Genomic DNA, 27,573 nt, shown 5'->3' on the forward strand with positions numbered 1-27,573 from the left:
CCTTTGTTCTGACCCAGCCAAAAGGTGACGCCTAACGTTCTCAAGGGACGCGGGTGGCGCTGTGGGTAAAACCTCAGCTCCTAGGACTTGCCGATCGTATGGTTGGCGGTTCGAATCCCTGCGGCGGGGTGAGCTCCCGTCATTCGGTCCCAGCTCCTGCCCACCTAGCAGTACGAAAGCACCCCTAAGTGCAAGTAGATAAATAGGTACTGCTTTATAGCGGGAAGGTAAACGGCGTTTCCGTGTGCTGCGCTGGTGCTGGCTCGCCAGAGCAGCTTCGTCACGCTGGCCACGTGACCCGGAAGTGTCTCCGGACAGCGCTGGCCCCCGGCCTCTTAAGTGAGATGGGTGCACAACCCTAGAGTCGGACACGACTGGCCCGTACGGGCAGGGGTACCTTTACCTTTAACATTCTCAAAAGCAGGTGTGCGTGCACCAAGGAGCTCTCTCCAAGGGATGGGGGTCAAGCGCCTTTGAGCTGCAAAGTTTATCAACCGATAGCAGATTGCAAAGATATTTTTTAGAAGTAGACTCAAAGCAAACCACCCTTGCTTTAATGCATGGGTAGGCTAACTAAAAGGATGTGGGTTGTGGGTGGCGCTGTGGTCTAAACCACTGAGCCTCTTGGGCTTGCCGATCAGAAGGCTGGCGGTTCGAATCCCTACGACGGGGTGAGCTCCCATTGCTCTGTCCCAACATGTCAAAAGTGCAAGTAGATAAATAGGTACCACTCCAGAGGGAAGGTAAATGCCATTTCCGTGTGTTGCTCTGGTTTGCCAGAAGCAGCTTTGTCATGCTGGCCACATGTCTGTGGACAAACACTGGCTCCCTCAGCCACTAAAGCGAGATGAGCACCACAACCCCCCGAGTCCTCCGAGACCGACTGGTCAGGGGTCCCTTTACCTAGGCAGACTAAGGTCCAGGGGGCCAGATCCAGCCCAATCGCCTTCTAAATCAGCCAGCGGACGGTCCAGGAATCAGCGTGTTTTTACATGAGTAGAATGTGTCCTTTTATTTAAAATGAATCTCTGGGTTATTTGTGGGGCATAGGAATTCGTTCAATTTTCCCCAAAAAACACAGGCCGGCCCCCCACAAGGTCTGAGAGACAGTGGACTGGCCCCCTGCTGAAAAAGTTTGCTGACCCCTGCTTAATGCATATGAAACCACTCCTCTTTTTTTTAAACACTCAACTCAGTATTTATTTCTACATTCACACAATGCTAGATTACATTATACAAGTCGATCCTCTACATTCTGCCACGGTGCGGCGCGGCCAACCGACAGGGTTAAATGCAGACATGGGGTAATATCTGTTCTCTAGGGGGCTAGGCTGAGTTTGACGGGAGAAGTTCACTCTCTGCCTGAGAGATGGATGGGCAGTCGCTGAGACATATTCTTTCGGAGGTGAGAAGAGGCAGGAAACTAGGGCACATTTTTCCTCCTCGACTTTGTATATGCGCCTTTACACTGTTATTAATAATCTGAAAACAACCCTTGATGGGCATACTGGATTGAAGGGAATAAAAACTGAACTTCCTAGCGCTGGACGGAGCTAATAGCCATATATATACATGACACATATAATTATATATATATATAATTACTAAAAAGGCACTTTCTTTCCAAAAAGGGACCAGCCTTACAGATCAATTGCAAGAAATGCAAAGGTTCCTTCTTGCGGCCTTTGGGTGGGGCAAAAGCGTCCTTTTGGCCTTCAAACGTCCTCGCGTCCCGTCCCAATCAAACCCTTTTCAGAAAATCCTCCTTTTTTTCTTTTTTGCGGCTTCAAGCAGGCCGTGCTGCTGGGCGGATGGGGCTACCCAGACAGTCCCACCGCACGCTACAAGGGAGTTGGTTGCCTCTGGGGAGCGAGCAGCAAGGGCGAAGCAGCTGGCGATGGAATAAAGGCCCGGTGAGTTTGCAGAGGGTTCCTTTTTCGGGGAGTGGGGAGTGGAGGAGAGGAGTTTCAGTTCATGTTTCCAGCACTCGGATGAGAGGCAAAGGTTTGGGGCCTGGAGACTTGGTGAGCCGTTTGCTGCAGGAGAGAGAGAGAGAAGACAGAGGGGAGGGAGAGAGATATTAGAGAATAAGCTGACATTAGGAAACGTGGCGATAAAGGTGTTGGGATAGAAGTACTGTTTTTGGGGGACAGGGAGCGGGCAGGAGTGGGGGATTCCCTGGTCCTGAATGGGGTACCTGTGCCCCTGAAGGACCAGGTGCGCAGCCTGGGAGTCATTTTGGACTCACCGCTGTCCATGGAGGCGCAGGTTAATTCTGTGTCCAGGGCAGCTGTCTACCAGCTCCATCTGGTATGCAGGATGAGACCCTACCTGACCACGAACTGTCTCGCCAGAGTGGTGCATGCTCTAGTTATCTCTCGCTTGGACTACTGTAATACGCTCTACGTGTGGCTACCTTTGAAGGTGACTCAGAAACTGCAACTAATCCAGAATGCGGCAGCTAGACTGAGGACTGGGAGTGGCTGAAGAAACCATATAACACCGGTCCTGAGAGATCTGCACTGGTTCCCAGTACGTTTCCGAGCAAAATTCAAAGTGTTGGTGCTGACCTTTAAAGCCCTAAACAGCCTCGGTCCAGTATATCTGAAGGAGCGTCTCCACCCCCATCGTTCTGCCTGGACACTGAAGTTAGCCAAGTTAGAGGGAACCAGACAGAGGGCCTTCTCGGTAGTGGCGCCTGCCTTGTGGAACGCCCTCCCTTCAGATGTGAAGGAAATAAGCAGGTATCCTATCTTTAAAAGACATCTGAAAGCAGCCCTGTTTAGGGAAATTTTTAATATTTAATGCTGTATTGTTTTAAACACTCGACTGGGAGCCGCCCAGAGTGGCTGGGGAAACTCAGCCAGATGGGCTCTGAATGTATGTATGTATGTATGTATGTATGTATAAATAAATAAATAAATAATAATATTATTATTATTATTCCTTGCCTGTTCTGCAGTGAGTGGGTATGACTTGTCCCTTTTTGCAGTGAATTCAATGTGCGGATCAGCACTTCCTAGGTATTCTGGCCCATCGCTCTGAAGGCGTGTTAAGCTATTCGCATTTTAGGAATGTGCAAGTCGCTTTGGGGAGGGGGAAGAGAAGAGGGGTGCACCAAAGGGGCTCATGACTCAGGGAGCGCAGTTGAGGAGTGAGACCCCACCAGGCAAGGCCTCTTTCCACCCGCCTTGCCCCACCCTCCAGTCGCTGCTTCTCATTTTGTACCGCATTATGTTGTGCACTGGGGCTTGATGTTGTTTTATTGACTGGAGTTGGGAAATTACTTATTGTAACTGTTAAGAGTGGGTTTCTGTTTAATCTTGAAATGCTGCTATTTATTATTATTCTATATTATTCTAATGAATGTTGAATATTATTTTATTTGCATATTGTATACAGTGGTACCTCGGGTTACAGACGCTTCAGGTTACTCTGCTAACCCAGAAATAGTACCTCGGGTTAAGAACTTTGCTTCAGGATGAGAAGAGAAATTGTGCTCCGGCGGAAGCGTCGACAGCAGGAGGCCCCATTAGCTAAAGTGGTGCTTCAGGTTAAGAACAGTTTTAGGTTAAGAACGGACCTCCGGAACGAATTAAGTTCTTAACCCGAGGTACCACTGTACAGTATTATGCATATTGTCTTATTTATATGATGTTAGATGCTCTGAGTCTGGCTCTGGCCAGGGAGGGCAGGATACAAATAAATTTTGTTGTTGTTGTTATTCCACCCCAGGCCGGCTGCCACTGCCCCTAAAGGGCAGGTGGCAACCCCTCCACCCAGCCCCCTCTCCCAGCCGCTCACCTGCTGACGTACTCTGATTTGGAGCGGGGCCTTGCATTGTGGACCCCGGCGCTCTGGGCCTGCTTTTCAATGAGGTGTTCCATGCGGTCGTGCATCTCGAGGTTCTGAAGGGAGAAAACAGGAGAGTAAAAGGGATGATGTCACTGATTTCCAGAGGGCTGGTCTAAACGAACTGGGGGTGGGGGGCTTCCAGCTCTACAACCGTATTTTTAAAAAGGGGCATGTTCATTTAACCGGCAACATTTCGCTCGGGGAAAAAGGGAGGCAGACAGAACTGGCCTGTGGCCTGAACCACTGGAAGAACAAACGGCATTTCAGTAACGGGAGCAAAGCATCATGGTCGGGACGTGCCAAGAGAAAAACTACGCATTTGGCAGAAACTGGCAAAATGTGCATTAAATTCCTCTTTGATGGCGCTGTTTGATCTGCTTTGATGCTCATTTTGGCAGGGTCCCAACTGCAAGTCAATTTCGTGCCTGTGTGTGTCCTTTCAACACACCTGGAGTCAGGTTGCAAGAGTCTGCTCTGGACCCGGCCGGCATTCCCGTAGCACCACAAACGCCCCACCAGGGGGCAGCCGAGCCAAGGGCTCTTCTGGGGCAAGGAATGCGCTTGGTCTTTCACCACCAAGATTCCCAAGTTGCAAAATCAAAATGCAAACACCCCACCCTACTCCAAAACTGGATTACGCATTTTCTCCAGATTTCACAATGGGAAAGCATGTGCAAAAATAGGTGTTTTTAAGGCTGTGTATGCAGCCTTAAAGCACGTGCAAAAACCAGGTTTTTTTTTAAAGGCTGCGTATGCCATGCCTTGTTTTTACAGGCGAATGCACTGTAGTATTAGCGGTGCATTTTACGTTTTTAAAAGAGTATCTCGTACGTAAGGAGAGCATCCAAAATGTGGGCTTCAGGGGTGGTGCCCTACTCAGCGTAGACCTCCGCCGAAATTAGCGGACCTAAGCTAGGCATGTTGATTTTAATGAGTCTGAGTAGGACTAACGTTGGATAAAACTGTAATAATCTGCAGCCATATGCACAAACATCGTAGGGAGAAATATGATCACAAGGTGGGCTGATGGGGGACTGCGCTGGATGGCTCTAAAAAGCGACTATATGGGTTTGCAGCCAATGTTAGCCCCACTCAATGCATAGAAAAACAACTCATGAGAAAACTTAGGCCCTTTAATGTCAACATCTTGCAGGCAACAGAATTAGGAACTTTAATGAAAATGGCTGCCTACCTCTGCCTCCAGGTAGGCCACACGTTCTTTGAGTTCCTGGATGATTGTGTCTTTGGACTGAATCACAGTCTTGGAGTTTTGAAGCTGTGGAGAAGGAGGATTGTTAGAAATGCAATCTTCAGAAAAGGAGAAGCTAGCTGCAAACATGCCCCAAAATGGCCCAGGTAAGTTGCACCAGGGACACGGGTGGCGCTGTGGGTTAAACCACAGAGCCTAGGACTTGCCGATCAGAAGGTCAGCGGTTCGAATCCCCGCGACGGGGTGAGCTCCTGTTGCTCAGTCCCAGCTCCTGCCAACCTAGCAGTTCAAAAGTACGTCAAAGTGCAAGTAGATAAATAGGTACCCCTCCGGCGGGAAGGTAAACGGCGTTTCCGTGCGCTGCTCTGGTTCGCCAGAAGCGGCTTAGTCCTGCTGGCCACATGACCCGGAAGCTGTACGCCGGCTCCCTCGGCCAATAAAGCGAGATGAGCGCCGCAACCCCAGAGTCGGTCACGACTGGACCTAATGGTCAGGGGTCCCTTTACCTTTTAAGTTGCACCAGGGATTTAAAACTAGCACCCCCACCGCCAGAGAAAGTGGGATCTGTAATCTTGGGGAAGGTGGGAGAGAGAGTGACAGATCTCAAAGCAAAGATGCAACATCAAACTTCAACTCCCATGAAGTGGGGCCACAGCTGTCAAAGGAGGGGTGAGGAATTTGCAGAAAGCTCCCGATATTCCTGGACTTCAACTCCCAGCAGCCCACAGGGTCAAGGGTCAGGAATGCAGCTGTAATCCACTACCACCGATGACACAGAAATGTCTGAACTCTCTCCCTCTGCAGTTAATGCATGCTGCCTGATTAATCGGGCTCCTACAGCAGCTTATAAATCATTTTAAAAACGCAACAGCCCCTCCCCACAGGCTTACAATCTAAAAAGTCGCAACACACAAGGAAAACCGATTGGGAGGGAAGAGGAAATAAGGAAACTCAAGCCCCTAAATTGCTAGGGTGTTCTAACAACTGGCTGGGAGGCTCCAAAAGCTGCTGGTCTCTCAGCTGTGTGGAGTTTGTTTAGGAAAGTTTTTCTAACACAATTTTAAGTTTGAATCCCTAATCCTCTGGCGATTTGCAGAACTTTCAGAGAGAGAGAGAGAGAGAGAGAGAGAGAGAGAGAGAGAGAGAGAGAGACAGAATCGTCACTGCATCAGCCCCAGACACCTCCATGAAAAGGGCTTAGTTACAGGAGTCCTTTTGTGGTGTGAGTCACTCAAAAGATGGGAGGTCAGTTTTAAATCAAACAGAAGCCAAATTAATTGGCACAGGGCTTAAGATTTAACTCTTTCCCAAGTCAGGGAGATACACACACGGCTGGTTTTAAAGGCGGAGAGACTCTCTCTTTTTTATTTGTTAATCTTACCATCTGGTTTCTGTTATGTTTGGCTGTTAGCTCACTTTCACCGTCTAGACTTACAAATGTACGAAGACAAGCCTATCCAGACACGCAGAGCACTGACGTGTATTTTAATATGGCTTTTTATAGCTCTTCATTAATTTTTTTTTGAAGGTTTTAAAGAATTGTTCGACAGGTTTTTGAAAAACAGATAATTCCCTTGCTTTATTCTCTCCGTAATCTGCTTTGAGGTCCAATTAGCTTTTTGACATTCAAGTGACATATGCAAAAATGCTCTTTTGGGGTTACTCCCAGTGGTAGCCTGGTGCCGATTGGGACTGGTGGGGAAGAAGGCAGAGAAAGAATCCCAGTGGGAGGTGGAGCCAGAGCCAAAGGGGTGGAGCCTGTGTCAATGGGGTGGAGCCAGTGTCAACAGGGGGCGGAGCCAACTTCCTCTACTCCACCCCCCTTCTTCCTCCTACCTGCCAAGTTCTACAAGGGACAATGTTGAGACCAAGGGTGTCAGGTGTGCATACAGGAGCCAGGCCCTGTGACCAATAGGTCTTTGCAGGACTGGGGCCTTCCTAAGTTTGTTCTGAAGAGGCAAGGCACAGCCACACAGGTGAGGCTGCTTGGTAACTCACAGCACCTCATGGCAAGAGCCAGGAAGGGATACAAGGTCAGCACTTTGCTTCGGCTCTTTGCCACAGCAGCACGCTTCCTGCCTTGGGTTTCTTGCTTCCTGATCCTTGAACCTTGGGCTTTGTGACCCCTTTCTTCTTGACCCTTGGACCCCTGACTTTGTGACTCCTTGCTTCTTGACCCTCGGACCCCTGACTTTGTGACTCCTTGCTTCCTGACCCTCGGACCCCCAACTTTGTGACTCCTTGCTTCTTGACCCTCGGACCCCTGACTTTGTGACTCCTTGCTTCCTGACCCTCGGACCCTTGGGCTTCGTGACTCCTGGCTCTCTGAAACCTCAGACTCTTGGCTTCTGGACCCCCGTTCCTGCTCCCACCCCGCCATCTTGCCCCCGGTCCAGACGTCCCCTGCTGGGACTTCGATCGCCCATGAACCGGACCGCGACAAAGGGTGAAGAGGAAGCGAACAGGCAGGGCCACCCCTCGTACTGGTTGTTAAGTAGGTAGCCAGGCAGGGAGGGGGTTGGCTGAGAGCAGAGGGGGAACAAGGATGCTGGACTCATCCTGCTCTTTGCATTACGCTTGGGTCTAGCACAACATTATCTCTGGAGTCAGGAGGATGTCACGCTGCTGGGCAAGTGGAGGGGTAAGAGTGGAGGAAGGAGAAAGAAGCAGGTTGCGTAACCCCAAACTCAGGGAGGGGACAAGACCCCCAAAACGCACCATCCCAGCACCCACCTGCTCAATCATCTGCCGGACCTTCCTCTGCTGGCTCTTCAGCATGTCGTCCAAGTGGTGGATCTTCTCTCGCAAAGTGGCAACTTCCTTCTCCAGTTTGGCCGACCTGAGAGCAGGAGGACGAAGAAGAAGGAGAGGAGAAAGAGGCCGCAGGTTATGCAAAAGCCAGTTCCGTAAGATCCCGCTTTTCGTTCCAGCTTGGAAAGCGGCTGCACGGATTGAAGAAAATGTTCCCTTTAACTTTTGTTAAAAAACCCGAGGCATTTTTGTTGGGGATTGTAAGGAAAGACCTGCCAAAAAAGTTGAAAAACATATTCATGTATGCGACAACGGCCGCAAGAGTTCTGGTAGCACAAGGATGGAAGACTGAAGAAACCCCAACTAAAGAATCATGGCAAGAAAAATTGATGAATTATGCAGAACTGGCAAAACTGACAGATAAGCTATGGGACAAGGATAACTGTGACTTTAAGGATGAATGGGAACCTTTTACAAAGGATCTGAAGACGCAGCAAAGTGAACTGGACTCCTTGGCAGGTTTTGAACATTCACAAACTTTTTATTGATAATAATCAGCTAAATAGTTTGAGGATCTATAGAACTTTGTAACATGCAGAAAACAGCATTCTTAGAGAAACCAAAGACTGGAACTGAGGGAAGTCGGGGGGCGGGTTGTGTGGGAGGGGGGGAGGGAGGAAAAATGGGGGGGAAACAAGGATGATATGTTTTTGGATAATATGTCTTGTTATAATTTTGAATAAAAAAAATTGAAAAAAGAAAAAAAAGAAAAGCGGCTGCATGGGCAACTCCCCATTTAAGTGTTCTCGGGGCACACGCGTGTATCTCTGTGAACTCAGACGCGGAATAAAAAGGGGTGAAAACAGCCCCGAAAGAGCACGAAAACGGCAAAATCACAACACTTTGGAAGTCCCAAGTCGCAAAGTGGTTAGATTGGTCTCGACTAGGGCCAGGGCCTTTTCAGTACTGGCCCCGATCTGGTGGAACGCTCTGTCACAAGAGACCAGGGCCCTGCGGGACTTGACATCTTTCCGCAGGGCCTGCAAGACAGAGCTGTTCCGCCTGGCCTTTGGTTTGGACTCACTCTGACCATTATGTTTTCCCTCCCCTTTTGGTTTTGACCATTGGGCTACTTTTAAAATGAGGCTGCATTTTAAATTGCATTTTAACCTGTATTTTAAATTGTTTTGTTGTTGTTTTTCCCCTATTATGTTTTTATTGTAATTTTACTGGTGTTAGCCACCCTGAGCCCAGCTCTGGCTGGGGAGGGTGGGGTATAAATAATAATAATTATTATTATTATTACTATTATTATTATTATTAAAAATGACTCAAAAATAGCATCTAGCAATCCCAGCACTGAACTTTGAGGCCTGTGGAGCGTTGGGAGTTTGAGCAAGAAGTGATCACAGTGGAGTTTGGTGTATATTTTTTTAAAGGGTTCTCCAGAAGTTTGGAGGGTGTTTGGCGGTTTTCCCAATGGTGTTCCAATATACAGTGGTGCCTCGCAAGGCGAAATTAATTCGTTCCGCGAGTTTTGTCGTCTTGCGGTTTTTTTCGTCTTGCAAAGCACGGTGTCGGGAAAGTTTTGGAAAAGCTTCAAAAATCACCAAAGTTTTTAAAAACCTCAAAAAAGGCTACCACACCGCGTTCTATGAGTTGCTCCTCGAAGTCAAGTCGCAACTGTATTAACGGTGTTAAGAAAAAGGAAACAAACTTGCAAGACGTTTCCGTCTTGCGAAGCAAGCCCATAGGGAAAATCGTCTTGCGAAGCAGCTCAAAAAACAAAAAACCCTTTCGTCTAGCGAGTTTTTCGTCTTGCGAGGCATTCGTCTTGCGAGGTACCACTGTATGTGATTTCACTTAAACGTGTTGCGCCTTGGAATGTAACCCGTATGCAAATGGGGAGCTGTTTATTATCTCTCCTCCCACCCCACGCCCTGTTCTGTGCTATCCGTCGCAAAACCCTATTGGACGCAAGTCAGACACAAGTCCCCAGCCCCACAGATCCACCACGCCTGGGCCTCAAGCCTCTCACCTTTCCTGCTCGGCAACTTTGTCCTTCTCGACGCTGCGCAGCTGCTCCAGCTCAGACTCGTCGTCTCTCATCTTCTGTAGCAGAGTTTTGTGCTCCTGCAATGGGGAGAGAAGGGCAGGCAGGGTTAAGGTGGCTGCCGCGAGGCTCTCAGATCCGACAGCAGGCCTTGCAAAAAACCCAAAAAGCTACGCCTAGGGAGGGGAAGAACAGAGAACGCCGTGGGGCTGGGCAGTATTCCTGACCCACAGTACGCACATAATTTGCTCTCACTGGAGGCAGCGACGCCTGCCAACTTGAATGTCTTTAAAAGAGGACGGGGCGGATTCACAGAGGATGAAAAGGCGACAGTTCTTCTTAGAATCCCATCCTGAGCAGGTGTGGGTACTCTAAGCCAGTGTTTCCCAGCCTTGGGTCTCCGCCTGTTTTTGGACTCCCATTCCCATTGTCCCTGACCACCGGTCTTGCTAGCTAGGGATGATGGGAGTTGTAGTCCTAAAACAGCTGGAGGCGCAAGGATGGGAAACGTTGCTTTACGATACGATAATCTTTATTGTCATTGTCCCATACAGAACAACGAAATTGGAAGGGGGGAAAAATCTACACAAGACATTCAAAACCAACAAGCATGCTATCCCAGCCTGGTTAGCCCCCTAAAAACCTGATACCCCATTTTAAAAATACAATACACTCCCATAGAGACCCCTTAGGTAAAGGTAAAGGGACCCCTGACCATTAGGTCCAGTCGTGGCTGACTCTAGGGTTTTGGCGCTCATCTTGCTTTACTGGCCGAGGGAGCCAGCGTACAGCTTCCGGGTCATGTGGCCAACAGGACTAAGCCGCTTCTGGCGAACCAGAGCAGCGCATGGAAACGCCGTTTACCTTCCCGCCAGAGCGGTACCTATTTATCTACTTGCACTTTGACGTTCTTTTGAACTGCTAGGTTGGCAGGAGCTGGGACTGAGCAACGGGAGCTCACCCCGTCACGGGGATTCGAACCGCCAACCTTCTGATCGGCAAGTCCTAGGTTCAGTGGTTTAACCCACAGCGCCACCCAAGTCCCCCTAGAGACCCCTTACACTGCGTTTAAAACCAAAATCGCATTTGGATAGAAACTGTTTCTCAGGCGGCTAGTCCTAGTCTTTTAAGCTGTAAACCAGCACGTTTTTGGTTGAATGGTATCATTACATTTTATTATTATTATTTTTTAAAGGCATTCTGGTCTACGGCTACTCCTTTCCAGGGTCTAAAGAATTCTTTGGTCTCTGATAAGTTTGCTAGACTGTTTTTAATGCCATCTTCTGCTTGCAAGGGCCACTTCAAAAAAAGACAACTAGAGAAAAGAGGGTTCTGAATGAAATTAAACAAAAAGGTACAATTAGATGCATCACCAAACCAAGCAAATTTGCACTCTCTCTTAATTTTGGCCCAGCGGCTTTCGCTGTGCCAATCTGCCCTGCGGACAACCGCCGGCGTCTTCCGTCAGGCGAGTACCTTCTCCATCCCCGTCAGGAGTCTCTGCAGTTCCTCCAGCTTCAAATCCTTCTCTTCCAAGTCCAGCTCCGCCCTTCTGAGAGCTGCTCCCGAATGTTCAGCTTCCCTCCGATAATGGGAAATGGACGTCTGCAAGAAGAAGGGAGAGGGGGCACTTTTGCATGCATGTTGACCGTTTCTCACACACACACACACACACACACACACGGCTAGCGAAATTGAACTGTTCACCCCAAAAGCCTGGCAACCATCATCATACCATCATCAACCCTAAACGGCCTCAGTCCTGTATACCTGAAGGAGCATCTCCACCCCCACCGTTCTGCCCGGACACTGAGGTCCAGCTCTGAGGGCCTTCTGGCGGTTCCCTCATTGTGAGAAGTGAGGTTACAGGGAACCAGACAGAGGGCCTTCTCAGTGGTGGCGCCAGCCCTGTGGAACGCCCTCTCACCAGATGTGAAGGAAATAAGCAGCTATCCTATCTTTAAAAGACATCTGAAGGCAGCCCTGTTCAGGGAAGTTTTTAATATTTAACGCTGTACTGTTTTTAACACTTGATTGGGAGCCGCCCAGAGTGGCTGGGGAAACTCAGCCAGATGGGCGGGGTATAAATAATAAATTATTATTAATTATTATTATTATTATTTGGAGGCCATGACAAAGGACCCCTTCCCTGGCCCACAGCTCAAGCATCTCATCCAACTGGCAGCGCAGCCTCAGAGAGGTTGGTCCTTGCAACCCCGGTCGAGGATGCAAAGCCACGGGCCTCCCAGGTGTTGGAAATTGGGCCAGATCAGCAGTTCTCAAAGTGGACAGTACCACTCCTGGGGGAGGGGGGAGATTACCTAGCAGGGTTCGAGGGGGGGGGTGATGTGTGTCTCTGTTGTGTGGGATGCGGGGGAAACCATGAAGCCAGCCAATGCTCTGCATAAACGTAAAGGGGACCCCCGACCATTAGGTCCAGTCATGGCCAACTCTGGGGTTGCGGCGCTCATCTCGCTTTGTTGGCCGAGGGAGCCGGCGTACAGCTTCTGGGTCATGTGGCCAGCATGACAAAGCCACTTCTGGCAAACCAGAGCAGCACATGGAAACACCGTTTACCTTCCCGCCAGAGCGGTACCTATTTATCTACTTGCACTGGTGTGCTTTCAAACTGCTAGGTTGGCAGGAGCTGGGACCGAGCAACGGGAGCTCACCCCCTCGTGGGGATTCAAACCGCTGACCTTCTGATCGGAAAGCCCAAGGCTCAGTGGTTTAGACCACAGCACCACCCACGTCCCTAATAGCTCCATCCTTATTTCAGACAGTGTGATATATCAGTACAGTCGTACCTTGGAAGCTGAATGGAATCCATTCCGGAAGGCCATTCGACTTCCAAAACTTTTGAAAATTCTGATTGGCTGCAGGAAGCCCCGTCAGCAGTTCAGGTTCCAAAAGAACGTTTGAAAACCAGAACACTCGCTTCCAGGTTTCAATTGTCCGGGAGCCGAAACGTCCGAGTTCCAGGGCGTCCGGGATCCAAGGCACAACTCTACAGTCATACCTCGGGTTAAAGTTGCTTCAGGTTGAGTGTTTTCGGGTTGCGCTCTGCGGCGACCCGGAAATAACAGAACACGTTACTTCCGGGTTTCGCCGCTCGCGCATGCGCTCAAAATGACGTCAGACACATGTGCAGAAGCGGCAAATTGCGACCCGCGCAGATGCGTGTCACGTTCTCTTCAGAATGCGAATGGGGCTCAGGAACGGACCCCGTTCGCATCCAGAGGTACCACTGTATATCGCAATGTTTAGCTGGCGATATATTGCAACGCTGAAAGCCAGCCCTACACAGGGGTGCTGGAGGTGTAAAGGGTGGTCACACTTTGGAAAGCCGCTATCCCTGGATCAAGTTTGTCAGTTTTGTTGCATTAGTCAAGCTAAACTGTCCAAACTGGATTTTGAAGAATGTGCAACTGATTGCGACCGCTTTGAATGTTACGATCTTCCTGAACGGGTCGCTCAAACTGCAGTTTTGAATCATGATTTTTGTAGGGTAAGGTTGCGGGACCTGGGGATGAGCTTATGGAACCAAGGGAGCGGTGACCCCCATAAAAGTTTGGGAACCGCTGGCCTGATCCAGCGGGCCTTTCTTGTGTTCTGACCTCATAAGCGGCTCTGTCCGACTGGTGGCGCTTCTCAGCCTCTTGAAGTTTCGTGAAGAGCTTCTTGGTGGTCTCCCGCATTATCGAGATGTCTTCTCCGGGGTACGTCGGCTCATCCTGGAGAGAGGTAAGGTTTTTAAGCAAGGGGGACCTTTTTCGGCCGGAGGGCCACCTTCCCATTTGGGGGCAGCCTCCCGAGGGCCGCACACCAGCAGTGGGCGGGGCCAGAAACAAGAGTGGGCGGAGCAATGAAAGGGGATGCTTTGATTTTTATGATAGGTTAGTTTCCTACTTCGCTCTCTCTCAACAGATTGAGGTTGAATCCTGACAAGACAGAAGTATTGTTTCTGGGGGACAGAAGGCGGGCGGGTGTGGGGGACTCCCTGGTCCTGAATGGGGTAACTGAGCCCATGAAGGACCAGGTGTGCAGACTGGGAGTCATTCTGGACTCACAGCTCTCCATGGAGGCACAGGTCAGTTCTGTGTCCAGGGCGGCTGTCTACCAGCTCCATCTGGTACGCAGGATGAGACCCTATCTGCCCGCTGTCTGTCTCGCCAGAGTGGTGCATGCTCTGGTTATCTCTCCCTTGGACTACTGCAATGTGCTCTACGTGGGGCTACCTTTGAAGGTGACTTGGAAACTGCAATTAATCCAGAATGCGGCAGCTAGACTGGAGACTGAGACTGGCTGCTGAGACCACATAACACCGGTCCTGAGAGACCTGCATTAGCTCCCAGTACGTTTCTGAGCACAATTCAAAGTGTTTGTGCTGACCTTTAAAGCCCTAAATGGCCTCGGTCCTGTATACCTGAAGGAGCGTCTCCACCCTCATCGTTCAGCCCGGACACTGAGGTCCAGCGCCGAGGGCCTTCTGGCAGTTCCCTCATTGCGAGAAGTGAGGTTACAGGGAACCAGGCAGAGGGCCTTCTCAGTAGTGGCACCCACCCTGTGGAACACCCTCCCTTCAAATGTGAAGGAAATAAGCAGCTATCCTATCTTTAAAAGACATCTGAAGGCAGCCCTGTTTAGGGAAGTTTTTAATATTTTATGCTGTATTGTTTTTAACACTCGATTGGGAGCCGCCCAGAGTGGCTGGGCAAAGACCAGATTTAGGCCCCCCCAGGCCTGAGATCTCCCCACCCCTGAACTGCCAAGGAAACGATGGACTCCCATCTCCCCATTTGGTGCTGACATCCAGGGTGGTGCAATGGTTAGAGTGCCGGACTGAGCTTCAAATCCCCACTGGGGTCACAGTGGGCCGGCCAGCATCTCTGAGCCTAACCTACCTCACAGGGTTGTTGCGAGGGTGGGGGGGTGAAGAGAAAGGGAGAGGTGCATAGGCCATCTTGAGGTCCTTGGAGGAACGGTGGGGTATAAATGCAATAATAAATAACGTGCAAACGAGCCACAAGCAAGCTGATTCACCTTGCTCAAGGCATTAATTAATTGCATTAACATCTCCCCCCCCCCCCCGCAAGAAGTTCCAAGGCAAGGGACAGGGCTTTCACTTCCTTGGCTTCTCCTTGCAAGGTCGGGGCCCCCAAAAATCACCCAGCGGCAGAGTGAGGATTCCCTACCCCACTGGCCTGAGGCTCTAACCATTGCACCACACTGCCTTCCCTCTCCCCTAACTTCAGCTCTAGGTCAGAGCGAGTGAACAAGCCGGCCCTTTTGTGACCAGCCCAGTTTCTCCTCAACCTCAGTTCCTTCCAGGCATGGAGGCCACCTGTGAACGCCAACCGTCCCCCCACCACCACCACCACCACGGCCACGGACTCTCGCGCACGGACCTGGCATAGTGACACGCTGCGAAATGAGGTAGTTCTGTGAGGACGGATCCCGTTCGGCTTGTCCAGTGTTTTCTGTGTTTGAAGACATACACGCAAATAAAGTAAAATAAACTGGGGAAAGGGAACAGAACAGCACCTCTTTCGTGACAGAACTCCACACAGAGGCGTCTCTCACACCCTTTTAATCATGCAGATAAAGAAACCGTATTTATCGCCAGGCTTTTAGCAGCTGATGGGTAACGTCATTTTTAGGACAGTTTTTAAAAGTATATTGTTGCTTAGCTGCGTTGCTCACCCAATGAGGAGTCTAAGAACGACTGGGGGGTGGAGCTTGCATGCCTTGTGCCAATCGTTGCCTGGGGACTCACCTTTGCTCAGCGCTTCCCAGCGGAGAGGGGACGGTGGTTTTCCTTGCTGCATCCCCTTTGCCGGGTTGCTGCGCTGTGGGAACCACCGCTTGAGGCTTCGTTTGGCTGCTGGCTGGGCTTTCTGCCTTTGGCTCGGAGGGGCTAAGAAGTTGAACATACCTGTGCCTGGAAAATCCCTTATTTTGGCTGCTGGTCCCTTATTTTCAAATCTGTAAGCTGACAGCTATGCTGCAATGCGGAGTGTTTGCCCCCTCTTGGGGGCTTTTCCCCGAGGAGGGAGATGGGCAGCCCTTCTCCCTCCTCGGGGAAAAGCCCCCAAGAGCCGCACAATCGCTCCACGCGGCTCTTTAAAGGGAGCACTGAGCAGAATCTCCCACCTGCATTCGCTCCATAAGATGCACACACATTTCCCCTTACTTTTTAGGAGGGGGAAAATGTGTCTTACAGAGCAAAAAATACGGTAAGTGCCAACGTGTTGCATGAGTCGCAATACTTCTATCAGCAACACAGGTTGCATTTTTCTAGCAGGGTCCATGGGGGCTGCTGCTTCCTGAGCGACACCAGTCATTCCTGCTCTTCCCCCCGACACACAAACACACACAGACTCCGGTCACCACCTCTCAACTTGGCCGACCTCACAGGGTTGTTGTGAGATAAATTCGGGGAATTTTTTTTTGTTGGGGGAGAGAAACACCCCGTACATCGCCCTGGAATTCCTGGAAGGAAAGACGGGATATAAACAGAGCCAAACCCTCGCTCTGCTCCCCCTCTGGCTCAGCCTAACCTCTCCGCCTCAGGCAGATGAAGATGATGGAATTTATGGAGCTGGCTGATCTCACCGGGAGAATCCGCGACCAGAAAGGACTACCAAGAAGACCGGAAGAAATTTAAAGACTATTTGAACAAATATTCTAATATTAAAGAAATGGAACCACTTGAAAGAACCAATCAGGCCTAGGATTAAATTAGACTTAAATATATAAATAAGAAAATGTACTATAAGAAAGGTAAAGAAATTGGAATACGACTGTAATATTGTTTTATGAAATAATGATACTGGAAACTGCTACATTCAAATTAAGAGGAAATTCAGATGGAGGAGATTAGAGGAAGTCAACTAAAATGTTTATGAAAATGGATTTCAATTAATTAATTGAGTTTCTTTTTTTTCTGTTTACGTCTTTTAAGTTTGTTATTTTTTTTTCTTCTTTTTCACTTCTCTATTGTGCTGTTGCATATTTTCTTTTTTGTTATGTCTATTGAAAATTAATAAATACTATTGTCAAAAAAAAAACAACAACACCCCTCTCCATCTCAGACTTTCTCATCTTTGAAGGAACCGAGCAAAGACCCATCACAGGCTGCCAGTGGTTGCAGACCTCCCAAAACTCTTGGGAAACGCCGGGGACTTTGCCAAAGGAACCGCCAACACCTTCAGAGCGGGGAGAGGCCCTCGCTGCGAGGTGTGGCAGGCAGGCAGGCAGCTGGGCCAAGACGGGCAGACAAAACACAGAAGGCAACTCCTGACAGATCCTTTCCAGCTAGCAAAGCAATTAGGGCCTCGGATGCGGCAGAGCTTCTAAGGCGGGCGTGAGTCAGCGAGCTTCTTGATGCAAAAAGGGGGGGGGGAGGAGAGAGAAAACACCCTTTGGTGCCAGTTAGGCGGAGCGGATTTCTATAGCCAGGCTCCAACACAAGGCGTTCCTCTGTGTAAAGGTTTGCCTTTTGCAACTTGTCCTAAGGTCCTTCCTTACTCCCCTTTGCAGAATGCATCAGCAAGAATGCGAGAATATTTTTTTCTGGGACAGAATCTGTGCATTGGTGGGAGAAAAATACACTGGGCAGCAACAGGTTTTTACCAAACTGCTGAAGAGGCAAGCCTCCCTTTCCGGCTGCAGGTGAAAAGTTGCTTGCCTCTTCAGCTGCTGCAGTAAACTTCAGAAATACTGTATTTTTCGCTCTATAAGACGCACCAGACCATAAGACGCACCTAGTTTTTGGAGGAGGAAACCAAGAAAAAAAAATATTCTGAATCTCAGAAGCCAGAACAACAGCGAAAGCAGCGATCCCTCTTGTTGTTCTGGCTTCTGGGATAGCTGTGCAGCCTGCATTCGCTCCGTAAGACGCACACACATTTCCCATTACTTTTTAGGAGGGAAAAAGTGAGTCTTATAGAGCAAAAAATTCGGTATTTATGTTATTTCTGCGCGCGCACACACACACACACACACACAAACACACACCCTTCAGTGCCCCGTTGAGAGCCCGTGCTACCAGCTCCTTCCGTTTTGCAAAATTACCTCCCCGCTGCTTGCCAGCACACATTATTTAAAAGGACGCTAATTACCGCTTGGAGATGATAGCCGTCACTTTTCAGTTGATGGAGGCTCTTTTCGTTCTGGGCCCTGTCCTCGGCTCGGGCTCGGAGGTAGACCTGAGTCACAGAGGAGAAACCACAACGCCCATCAAGTTGGGAAGGAAAGCTGCCCTGATAGGAAGGAGGCAAACCCGGCGCAAGATGGGACAGGCGCATGCTTGAGGAACGGTTGAGGATCAGGGCTGGGGAGCAAGCTGGAGCCCTCCAGACGTGGCTGGACTCCAAGTCCCATCAAGCATGGCCAGCCACCAGGGATGAGGGGAGTCAGCAGAAAAAAGACAGTCACGGAACTGAGAATTGCACAAAACAAATGAAAATCCCTGAAACGAGAAGTAATCGACTAGAAATATTATCTTGTAGAAATAAACTAAATAATAAAAATCAAAAAGTTTAAAAATTAGAAAAAGCTTGCTTTACCTAGGATTATAACACTTCAGAATTTTTGGGAGTTCTACCCCTATTTAAAAAAAAAATTGGTCATTTAAGGTTTATGATTTTTCTATTTCCTTCAGAGGAAACTGAATAGTTCAGTGAAACGAGGTTTGTAGCCGGACTTTGGCCAGGGCACAGCCTGACTCCCTCCTTTGGCAATCTTCACAGAATTTTAGCCTAATGGTTGCCATCAATTTGAGTTGAATTAATTTTAATGAAATGATTTTAGAATGTTGTATTATTTTATTGTTGTTAGCCACCCTGAGCCCGGCTTCGGCTGGGGAGGGCGGGATATAAATAACATTTATTATTATTATTATTATTATTATTATTATTATTATTATTATCCATTAAGGCTTTGTTCAATTTTCTAATTTTTCCCCTTAAACTTTCTGATTTTTATTATTTAGTTTATTTTTACCAGGGATGATGGGAGCTGGAGTCCAGCAACATCAGGAGGGACACAGCCTCCTCTGCAAGCTTCACCTACACAGCCTTGCTGCTGAGCTGCAAACCTTTTCCTAACAGCAAAGATTCTAGTCCTCATGTTTCGAAAAAGAAGTCAGAGCCACTGCACCCGGCTTCCCCTTGCAAAGCATTCTGGGAACCGCAGCTCTGTGAGGGGGCAAACTAGAATTCCCAGGAACCCTTGAGGGGAAGCAAAGGAAGAACGGATTCAAAAACTTACAGAACAGGCGGAGAAACTTACCGGAAGAGTAAGAAATCAAGTTAACAAACTTTTTATAAAAGAATGGAAATGGTTTATTGAATATTTGCTGATAAATTGTAAACAGATAAGAACATTGGCAGGATTATTGCAATGACTCGCAGTTCTATAAGAGCATATATTTAAAGCAGATGAATAAATGAGCAAATTAAGTGAATTTGGATAGGCAAAAGGTATTAAAAATAAATTTAAGGAACCGCGGAAAGAGGGGGAAGGAAGTCAAAGTTATGAAATGTTAAAAGGATTGTGAAATTAGTGAAATGTATAAACCTGAAAAGCATAAATAAAATAAAATAAGAGTCCCTGAGGAGAAGGCAGGTGCTTTAAATCTACGCCGTGACCTTAAACAGGAACACGGAAAGCTGTCCTTCTACAGAGCCAGGTCACTGGGAGTCTACCTACCTCAGTGCTGCCAACACTGGCTGGCAGCTGCTCTCCAGGGTTTCAAGAAGAAACCAACCCCATCTGGAGATATGGGGGGCAGGATTGAACCTAGGACCTTCTGCATGCAAAGCAGGGACTTTCCCACAGAGCTACACACATTCCCCCTAAAAATGAAGCAACGCTCCAGTCCTCATGGTTCTGAGCAAGAGGGCTGCTTTAAGCAGAGGCACCAGAAGCTGCCTTATACTGAAGCATCTGGGCATACAGCTCCATACTGCCTACACTGACTGGCAGCTGCAGGCAGGGCGTCTCTCCCAACCCTACCTGGAGATGCTGGGTTTTTGCACCTGGGACCTTCTGGTTGCAAAAGAAGCTGCTCTGCCCCCCTGGACTACAAGACCCTCCCTGAAAAGCCGGTTCCTTCCTTCTATTTCTCGCCCGCCAACAACACCCTGTCTGCTAAAAATAAAGCCGCGAAAGCCGAGCGCCGGCTGGTCCCAGCTCACCTTGATGATTTCCTCGTCGCCCTCGCTGGACTTGACGTACTCCGACGCCAAGGCGTGGCTGCTGGGGGGCCGGTTGGCCACCATGGCAAAGGCCCTTCCCACCGGCTGCGGGAGACAAAACGAAGGCTTCGTGTGAGCAGGTTCCCTTTTCTGCTTACCCTCTGGATTTTAGATTGAATTGATTTTAGAATGTATTTTAATTAATTGATTGTGATTTTATTTTAATCATTATTATTATTAAATTTATTTATTCATTTTTTCAATACAAACAACCACAAAAACCACATACAACAAAAACCAGAATAACACTAATAATACAATTTAACAATTCAGATTAGAGTACTGATATACCTATAACTACACCTTTTTAACAATATTTCCCCACCTCTCCTCCCCCTACTTCCCACCACTTTCCGCCTAATCGCTTAATTGATTGTGATCTTATGTAACTGTCGCTCTGAGCCCGGCTTCAGCTGGGGAGGGCAGGATGATGATGTTGATGTTGATGATGATGATTACAGTGGTACCTCGGGTTACATACGCTTCAGGTTACAGATGCTTCAGGTTACAGACTCCACTAACCCAGAAATAGTGCTTCAGGTTAAGAACTTTGCTTCAGGATGAGAACAGAAATCACATGGCTGCGGCGGCAGGAGGCCCCATTAGCTAAAGTGGTGCTTCAGGTTAAGAACAGTTTCAGGTTAAGTACGGACCTCTGGAACGAATTAAGTACTTAACCTGAGGTACCACATTATTATTATTATTATTATTATTATTATTATTATTATTATCATCTCTCCGGGTAGGGCCAAGTTAGCAGTGGGAAAGCTCGAAGGGAGGTGGCGAGGGACCCGAGGGCCACACTCCCTTCCTGGGAAGCCTCTTAGGGGCCACACTAAAGGAGGCCTAGATGCAAAAGCAAGCAGCGCAAAGGACTCTCAACTCTGCAAATCAATGAAATGCATGGGAATCTATATGGCGCAACCCATCTTTAAAAACAATTTCAGATGGCCTCCGGGCAGTTTTCCTTAAAATTATCTTTCAATGGCACTGGACACACACCTTGCAAGAATAAATCCTTCATTGGTGTGCTGGAAAGGCTGTGGAGAGCAAGGTTCCTATTTTCATAACTGGCAGGACTGCACTTTTGGGGAAAGGTGTTTCGTCCGTCCTCCGACTTCGAATCTTACTCTCGGATGCAAAGAAATAATTTCCTTCTTGCTCATACCGGCATTTGGTCTCCTTCTCTCCCCCCCCCCTTTTATTAATGAAAAACGGTGACATTTAAATGCCCTCATCATCCCCAGAATGCTTATGGACAGGGTATAGCGACTGAAAACATTTAATGAGCCAATGTGACGGTTAGATATTGACTGAAAACTGTGGCCGACATGGCAGCAGTGTGTAATTAAAGCTTATTATTAGGAATATTTTGTAATGCTGCAGCAACAGACAAAGTTTTATTGCATCTTTAAATTTCGTTTGAAGACTATTGTCATGACTTGCTTTAATATTAAGTTTAATAACAATTAAAAAAAAAAAAAAACCTCTGCAAATCAGGCAGCTCTCCAGCCCCACAAAACCCAGAGATTTCTATATATAGCCCCAAACACACCTCCCTCTCCTCATTACCAGGTGCGCAGCTTGGGAGTCATTCTGGACTCACCGCTGTCCGTGGAGGCGCAGCGCAATTCTGTGTCCAGGGCAGCTGTCTACCAGCTCCATCTGGTATGCAGGATGAGACCCTCCCTGCCCGCAGACTGTCTCACCAGAGTGGTGCATGCTCTGGTTATCTCCCGCTTGGACTACTGCCATGCGCTCTACGTGGGGCTGCCTTTGAAGGTGACCCGGAAACTACAACTAATCCAGAATGCTGGGGACTGGAGGCGGCCACCGAGACCACATAACACCAGTCTTGAATGACCTACACTGGCTCCCAGTACGTTTCCGAGCACAATTCAAAGTGTTGGTGCTGACCTTGAAAGCCCTAAACAGCCTCGGTCCAGTATACCTGAAGGAGCGTCTCCACCCCCATCGTTCTGCCCGGATACTGAGGTCCAGCGCCGAGGGCCTTCTGGCGGTTCCCTCCCTGCGAGAAGCCAAGTTACAGGGAACCAAGCAGAGGGCCTTCTTGGTGGTGGCACCCGCCCTGTGGAACGCCCTCCCACCAGACGTCGAAGAGAAAAACAACTACCAGACTTTTAGAAGACATCTGAAGGCAGCCCTGTTTAGGGAAGCTTTTAACACTTAATAGGTTATTGTATTTTAGTGTTCTGTTGGAATCCACCCAGAGTGGCTGGGGAAACCCAAATCGCTCCCCATAACGAGGAGCTGGACATTGTCTTTTATACCACATTTAACAAACATGGCTTCTTCCCAAAGGAACCCGGGCAGTGCCGGATTTACGTATAAGCTAAACAAGCTATCGCTTAGGGCCCTACTCTCTTGCCCCCCCCAATATACTTCTTAATTGCATTTCACTATTAATATACCATATTTTTCTGTGTATAACACGCCCCTGTGTATAAGACGCTCCCTATTTGGGGGGACTCAAAGTTAAGAAAATGGGGGGGTTGCCCCTGCGTATAACACTACCCCCCTTTTAATGTTATTTTTTAGTAACAAAAAACCTAGTCTTATACACGGAAAATACGGTACTTCTTCTAAATTGTATTTCAGTTCAACAACTACTTTGATAAAATACATATTTTGTGATGTGCAAATGGCTTTAGATACCTATTAGGTCCATCAATTTCCATATAGCATATATTCAGCACAAAAAAACAGTGACAATTTGTTGTTGACAAAGGACAGCTGGACATATAAAGGGCCCCATTACCTTCAGTAGCTCAGGGCCTCAGCAAACCTCAATCCGGCCCTCATCCTGGGAACTGTAGCATTTTAAGGGTGCCGAGAGTTGTGAGGAGACCCCCCACCCAATTCCCGTCACAAAGCTACAGTTCCCAAAATTTCCTAGGAAGGTTCAGTCAAGCTGATGAGAGTTGCAGCTCTGTGAGGGGAACGGGGGGGGGGGGGTCTCCTGCCAATCTCAGCACCCCCAACAAACTACAGCTCCCAGGATTCTTTGGGGGCAGTCGTGGCTGCTAAAATAGTATAGCAAGCGGGGCCTTATTCACACAAGCCACTCACCTTTTGCTTTCCTTGGTCGCGCCTGTCCCCTGGAAGGTCATTCTGGAGGGTCAGTCTTAGTATTTTCACACTGTCCTGAAAAAAAAGACGGCAAAAGAGACACGCTCAAGACGTTGGCTTAGCAACATTTACCAGTATTTGCAAATTGCATCCCAAAGCGATCTCTAATATAACAGCCGCAGAAAGGCTGTCATTCAAGGGGCTGTTGTCGATTTCGTTCGTGGATCGCTTCCCACGAGGCAGCCCAAATTTGCGGCATGATCAAAACATAATCAACCGTTATATATAACTGCATATGAGGTCTATAAAATATGTATATACAGGTGAAACTCGAAAAATTAGAATGTCGTGGGAAAGTTCGTTTATTTCAGTAATTCAACTTAAAAGGCGAAACTAATATATGAGATCGACTCATGACATGCAAAGCGAGAAATGCTTCTACTTCTCAGAGGTCCAATCTTGCTCGATTTGCAACCCTTGTTTTGCTGATTTCCTTGAATATTCTAATTTTCTGAGATTGTTAATTTGGGGTTTTCATAAGCCGTACACCATGATCATCGCAATGGTAACAAATCAGGGCTTGACATATCTCGCTTGGCATGTCATGAGTGTATCTCATATATTAGTTTCAACTTTCAAGCTGGATTACGGAAATAAAGGAACTTTTCCACAATGTTCAAATTTTTCGAGTTTCACCTGTAAATCCTAAAATACAAAACACAGTCTCAACATAATGGCGGTTGCTTGAAATCAACTTGGACCCATCCAAGAGGGAAGGAAGCTGGGATGGAGATTTTAGAAGGTTGTCGAAAGAGGAACTTATTAAACAGGTGCCAAAAAGACACGAGAGAAGGCGCCTGTCTGATACGTGCAGTGGGAGGGAGTTCCAAAGGCTAGGGGCCACCACACGGGAGGCCTGGTTCTGTCATGGTGCGAAGCAGATCTCCTGATCTCAAGAATGACAGAGCTCAGCCAAAGGCTTCATGGGATGGGTTGATTTTACAGAGGGATCTGAAGCGGGGGAAATGAAGCGCCGTCTAACAGCTGAAGAGATTCTCCCCAAAAGGCACTATTATGAACAAACCCTAGACAGCATCTTAAAAAGCAGAGACATCACCTTGCCGACAAAGGTCCGTATAGTTCAAGCTCTGGTTTTCCCAGTAGTGATGTATGGAAGCGAGAGCTGGACCATAAAGAAGGCTGATTGCCGAAGAATGGATGCTTTGGAATTCTGGTGCTGGAGGAGACTCTTGAGAGTCCCACGGACTGCAAGAAGATCAAACCTCTCCATTCTGAAGGAAATCAGCCCTGAGGGCTGACTGGAAGGACAGATCCTGAAGCTGAGGCTCCAATACTTTGGCCACCTCATGAGAAGAGAAGACTCCCTGGAAAAGACCCTGATGTTGGGAAAGATGGAGGGCACAAGGAGAAGGGGACGACAGAGGACGAGATGGTGGGACAGTGTTCTCGAAGCTACCAACATGAGTTTGGCCAAACTGCAGGAGGCAGTGGAAGACAGGAGGGCCTGGCGTGCTCTGGTCCAGGGGGACATGAAGAGTCGGACACGACTAAACGACTAAACAACAACAACATGAACAAATAACAGCTTTGGGTGACTAGCAATTCTTAGCGAACAGCCAGAGGTGGTAGAGAACAGCTGCTCTGCATGCAGAAGGCCCTGTTTAAACTACCTCTGTGTTCAGAACCATGAGGACTGGAGTCTTGATTTGTTTTTGGAGAAGGTGGCTCAAGGGAGCGGCCGTTTTGCATGCACAAGGTCCCAGCTTCCATCGCTGGCGTCTCCAGGAATGGCTGGGGAATTTCCTCTGGCCTGAAACCCTGGGCAAGCAGCTGCCAGCCAGTGCAGTCTACACTGAACTAGAGGGACCACAGGTCTGGGTCTGCAGAAGGCAGCTTCCTGTGAGCCCCCAAACCCTCCCAGGCCTCAGGCTGGCTCTGCAGGAATCAATGGAAGCGCGGTTCTGCCCAAGAGACAGGCACTCATTTTTAATTCATGGGAGACAGTTGGCGCGGAGAATTCGTTTCCGCCTCCCCGCGCTGCGTAAAGAGCTTAACATGCAGGCTTTCCTTTTCTCCTTCTGCCCCTAGCCAAACTTGTTCAGCAACTTGTTCTCAGCCTTGTAAACAAGCGTGAAAATAGACTTATTTTAGCCACACACAGAGAAAGAGAGAGAGCGCGCCAGATCTCAGGGCTGAGACACGGCAAAAGTGACGCTCTGATGGTGTCTTCTCTCCCTGCGAAGTCATCCACAGCGTTCAGTAGCTGTGCACACGTCCAACAAACTCAGGGCGAACGTTTTCACGGCTAACGGCGGCCCACTCAAGGGATGATGGGAGCAGAGTTGGAAACTCAGATTATATTTAGCCAAATGGCTCCTTAAACCAGGCGTACAGCCACCATAACGGAATGCCGAATGGCCATTTTGGAGCTAGGCGGCTTCCAAGTCATGTTTTTCAACGTGACTTCTTGGTTCCTGAAATTCATACCGATTGTGCAGATAAAATGTAACGGGAATAATTCTACAGGACGTGCTGTTAATGTGTGGAAACAGTCAAGATCATGGGTAGGCAAACTAAGGCCCAGGGGGCCGGATCTGGCCCAATCGCTTTCTCAATCCGGCCCACGGACGGTCTGGGAATCAGTGTGTTTTTACATGAGTAGAAATGTGTACCTTTATTTAAACTGCATCTCTGGGTTATTTGTGGGGCATAGGAATTCATTCATATTTTTTTTCAAAATATAGTCCGGCCCCCCACAAGGTCTGAGGGACAGTGGACCGGCCCCCTGCTGAAGAAGTTTGCTGACCCCTGGTCAAAATCCAAGGATCCCCAGGCATGCAACTCCAGGTGGCCATGTGCCTGGTGAATTTTGAACGTTCGATGGGAGCTGTAGTCCGAAATCACCTGAAAGACATCACATAAATGCGGAGTTGGACGGGACCCTGAGGGTCATCCAGTCCAACCCCAGACAATGCAGGAATCTCAAAGATCAGCCTCAACCAGAGCCAGGGCCTTTTCAACACTGGCTCTGGCCTGGTGGAACGCTCTGTCTCATGAGGTGTTCCTCCTGGCCATTGGCTTGGAATCCACTTGATCCCCTTTCCCTCTTTCCTTTTTGCTTTCTCCTTCTGTGATGGAACTCCTAGTTGGGGACTTCCCTGGCTTTTTTTCTGGCCCACGTAGGACCAGTCTGGATAGTTGGCCTTGGTGAAGACTTGATGTTTTCATCTCCAAAAAGTTTTTGATTTGAGTTTCTACTGAAATGAGGCTGCATTTTAATGTCGTATTTTAATCTTGTTTTTAAGTTGTATCTCAATCAGTTGTTTTTATACTTGGTGTTAGCCACCCTGAGCCCAGTCTTGGCTGGGGTGGGCAGGGTATAAATAAAATTTATTATTATTTATTATTAAATCCTACATGACAGGTGGCCTAGGCCTGGTTTACTGGAGAACCACCCTACGTTCAGACACCCCCTCGACGTCCTGAACGCATTTTATGAAATGGAGTGACACGGGGGTGCAACAGTCAATGTCACACAACACCTGACACAAGGCCTCTCTCGACAAATTTGCACGCCATCTGAGAGCGCGCTGTTGCTTTCCTCTCCTGCTGGTGGGCTCCTCGTGAGCAGATTGCTTGAGTATCGTGGGTGCTGGTGCGAGCCAAGATCCTCCTGCCGTTCAGCTAATTAACACGGCGCTATCAGCACGCGGACAAGTACGGCGCGATCAGCAAAGCGTGAGCATTTGGGCAAGGTGCAAGAGAGAGCATCCTGTCCAGGGGAAGGAAAAACACCCGCCAACCTCAGCACATCACACCTCTGTGGAACTGCACACACCTGTTTAGGATACCCGTGACCCCACCTGGACGCCCAGGGGGCCACAATTAGGACCAACCCACGTTTCCCCTGCTTTAATCGCCAGCAATTTGTACGTGCGCTGCCAGCCCTTGAACGCCCAATTCCAGTTGAGAGGGAGGGCGTTCCAGAAAGGCTTACCTTAATTACCTGGCGGGCAAAAGGCTCTGGCGAAGCCTATTAAAGTCACTGTCGTCACCTTGTTTGCAGTTTCAAAAAAAAACACCATTCCAGCACCACGTTGGCAGGCGATCAGGAGTTCGGGCCGACCTGGGGCGATTTGTGGCACAAGGGCAAGGCATCCTCCGCCCACCTCTGACATTTTGGGGCTTTTCCCCCTTGCTCTGGGTCTGTCCCAATTCTCAATTACGACATCCAGGGCTTATGAAGCAAGAATCAGGAACAAACCGGGACGGCAACATTTTTTAGGCAAACTCGGAGCAGGATCTCCGCAATGTGTCATTCCACAGCCAGG

The 27,573-nt window shown here is 48.6% G+C and overlaps 1 protein-coding gene across 3 annotated transcripts in view; it reads right to left on the reverse strand.

The window, feature by feature from the left end:
* Window positions 1-27,573, reverse strand: part of TUFT1 (tuftelin 1) — a 153,675-nt gene that overhangs the window by 101,572 nt on the left and 24,530 nt on the right. For 2 of the 3 annotated variants that reach the window (XM_080986049.1, XM_080986050.1), the window contains exons 2-12: window positions 23,222-23,296; window positions 20,072-20,176; window positions 17,993-18,079; window positions 15,278-15,349; window positions 13,487-13,603; window positions 11,346-11,474; window positions 9,855-9,949; window positions 7,799-7,904; window positions 5,048-5,131; window positions 3,805-3,908; window positions 1,174-2,036 (exon numbers count right to left, since the gene is read on the reverse strand). In XM_080986049.1, the coding sequence (XP_080842175.1) occupies window positions 1,973-2,036; window positions 3,805-3,908; window positions 5,048-5,131; window positions 7,799-7,904; window positions 9,855-9,949; window positions 11,346-11,474; window positions 13,487-13,603; window positions 15,278-15,349; window positions 17,993-18,079; window positions 20,072-20,176; window positions 23,222-23,296 (1,038 nt within the window). In that variant the 3' untranslated portion in view covers window positions 1,174-1,972. Of the gene's footprint in view, window positions 1-1,173; window positions 2,037-3,804; window positions 3,909-5,047; window positions 5,132-7,798; window positions 7,905-9,854; window positions 9,950-11,345; window positions 11,475-13,486; window positions 13,604-15,277; window positions 15,350-17,992; window positions 18,080-20,071; window positions 20,177-23,221; window positions 23,297-27,573 lie in introns of those variants that run through there. The other variant, XM_080986047.1, reaches the window with a different exon arrangement.

This window comes from Podarcis pityusensis (genome assembly GCF_964106645.2).
Source record: "Podarcis pityusensis genome assembly, chromosome: 16".
In the NCBI taxonomy this organism is placed as follows: Eukaryota; Metazoa; Chordata; class Lepidosauria; order Squamata; family Lacertidae; genus Podarcis; species Podarcis pityusensis.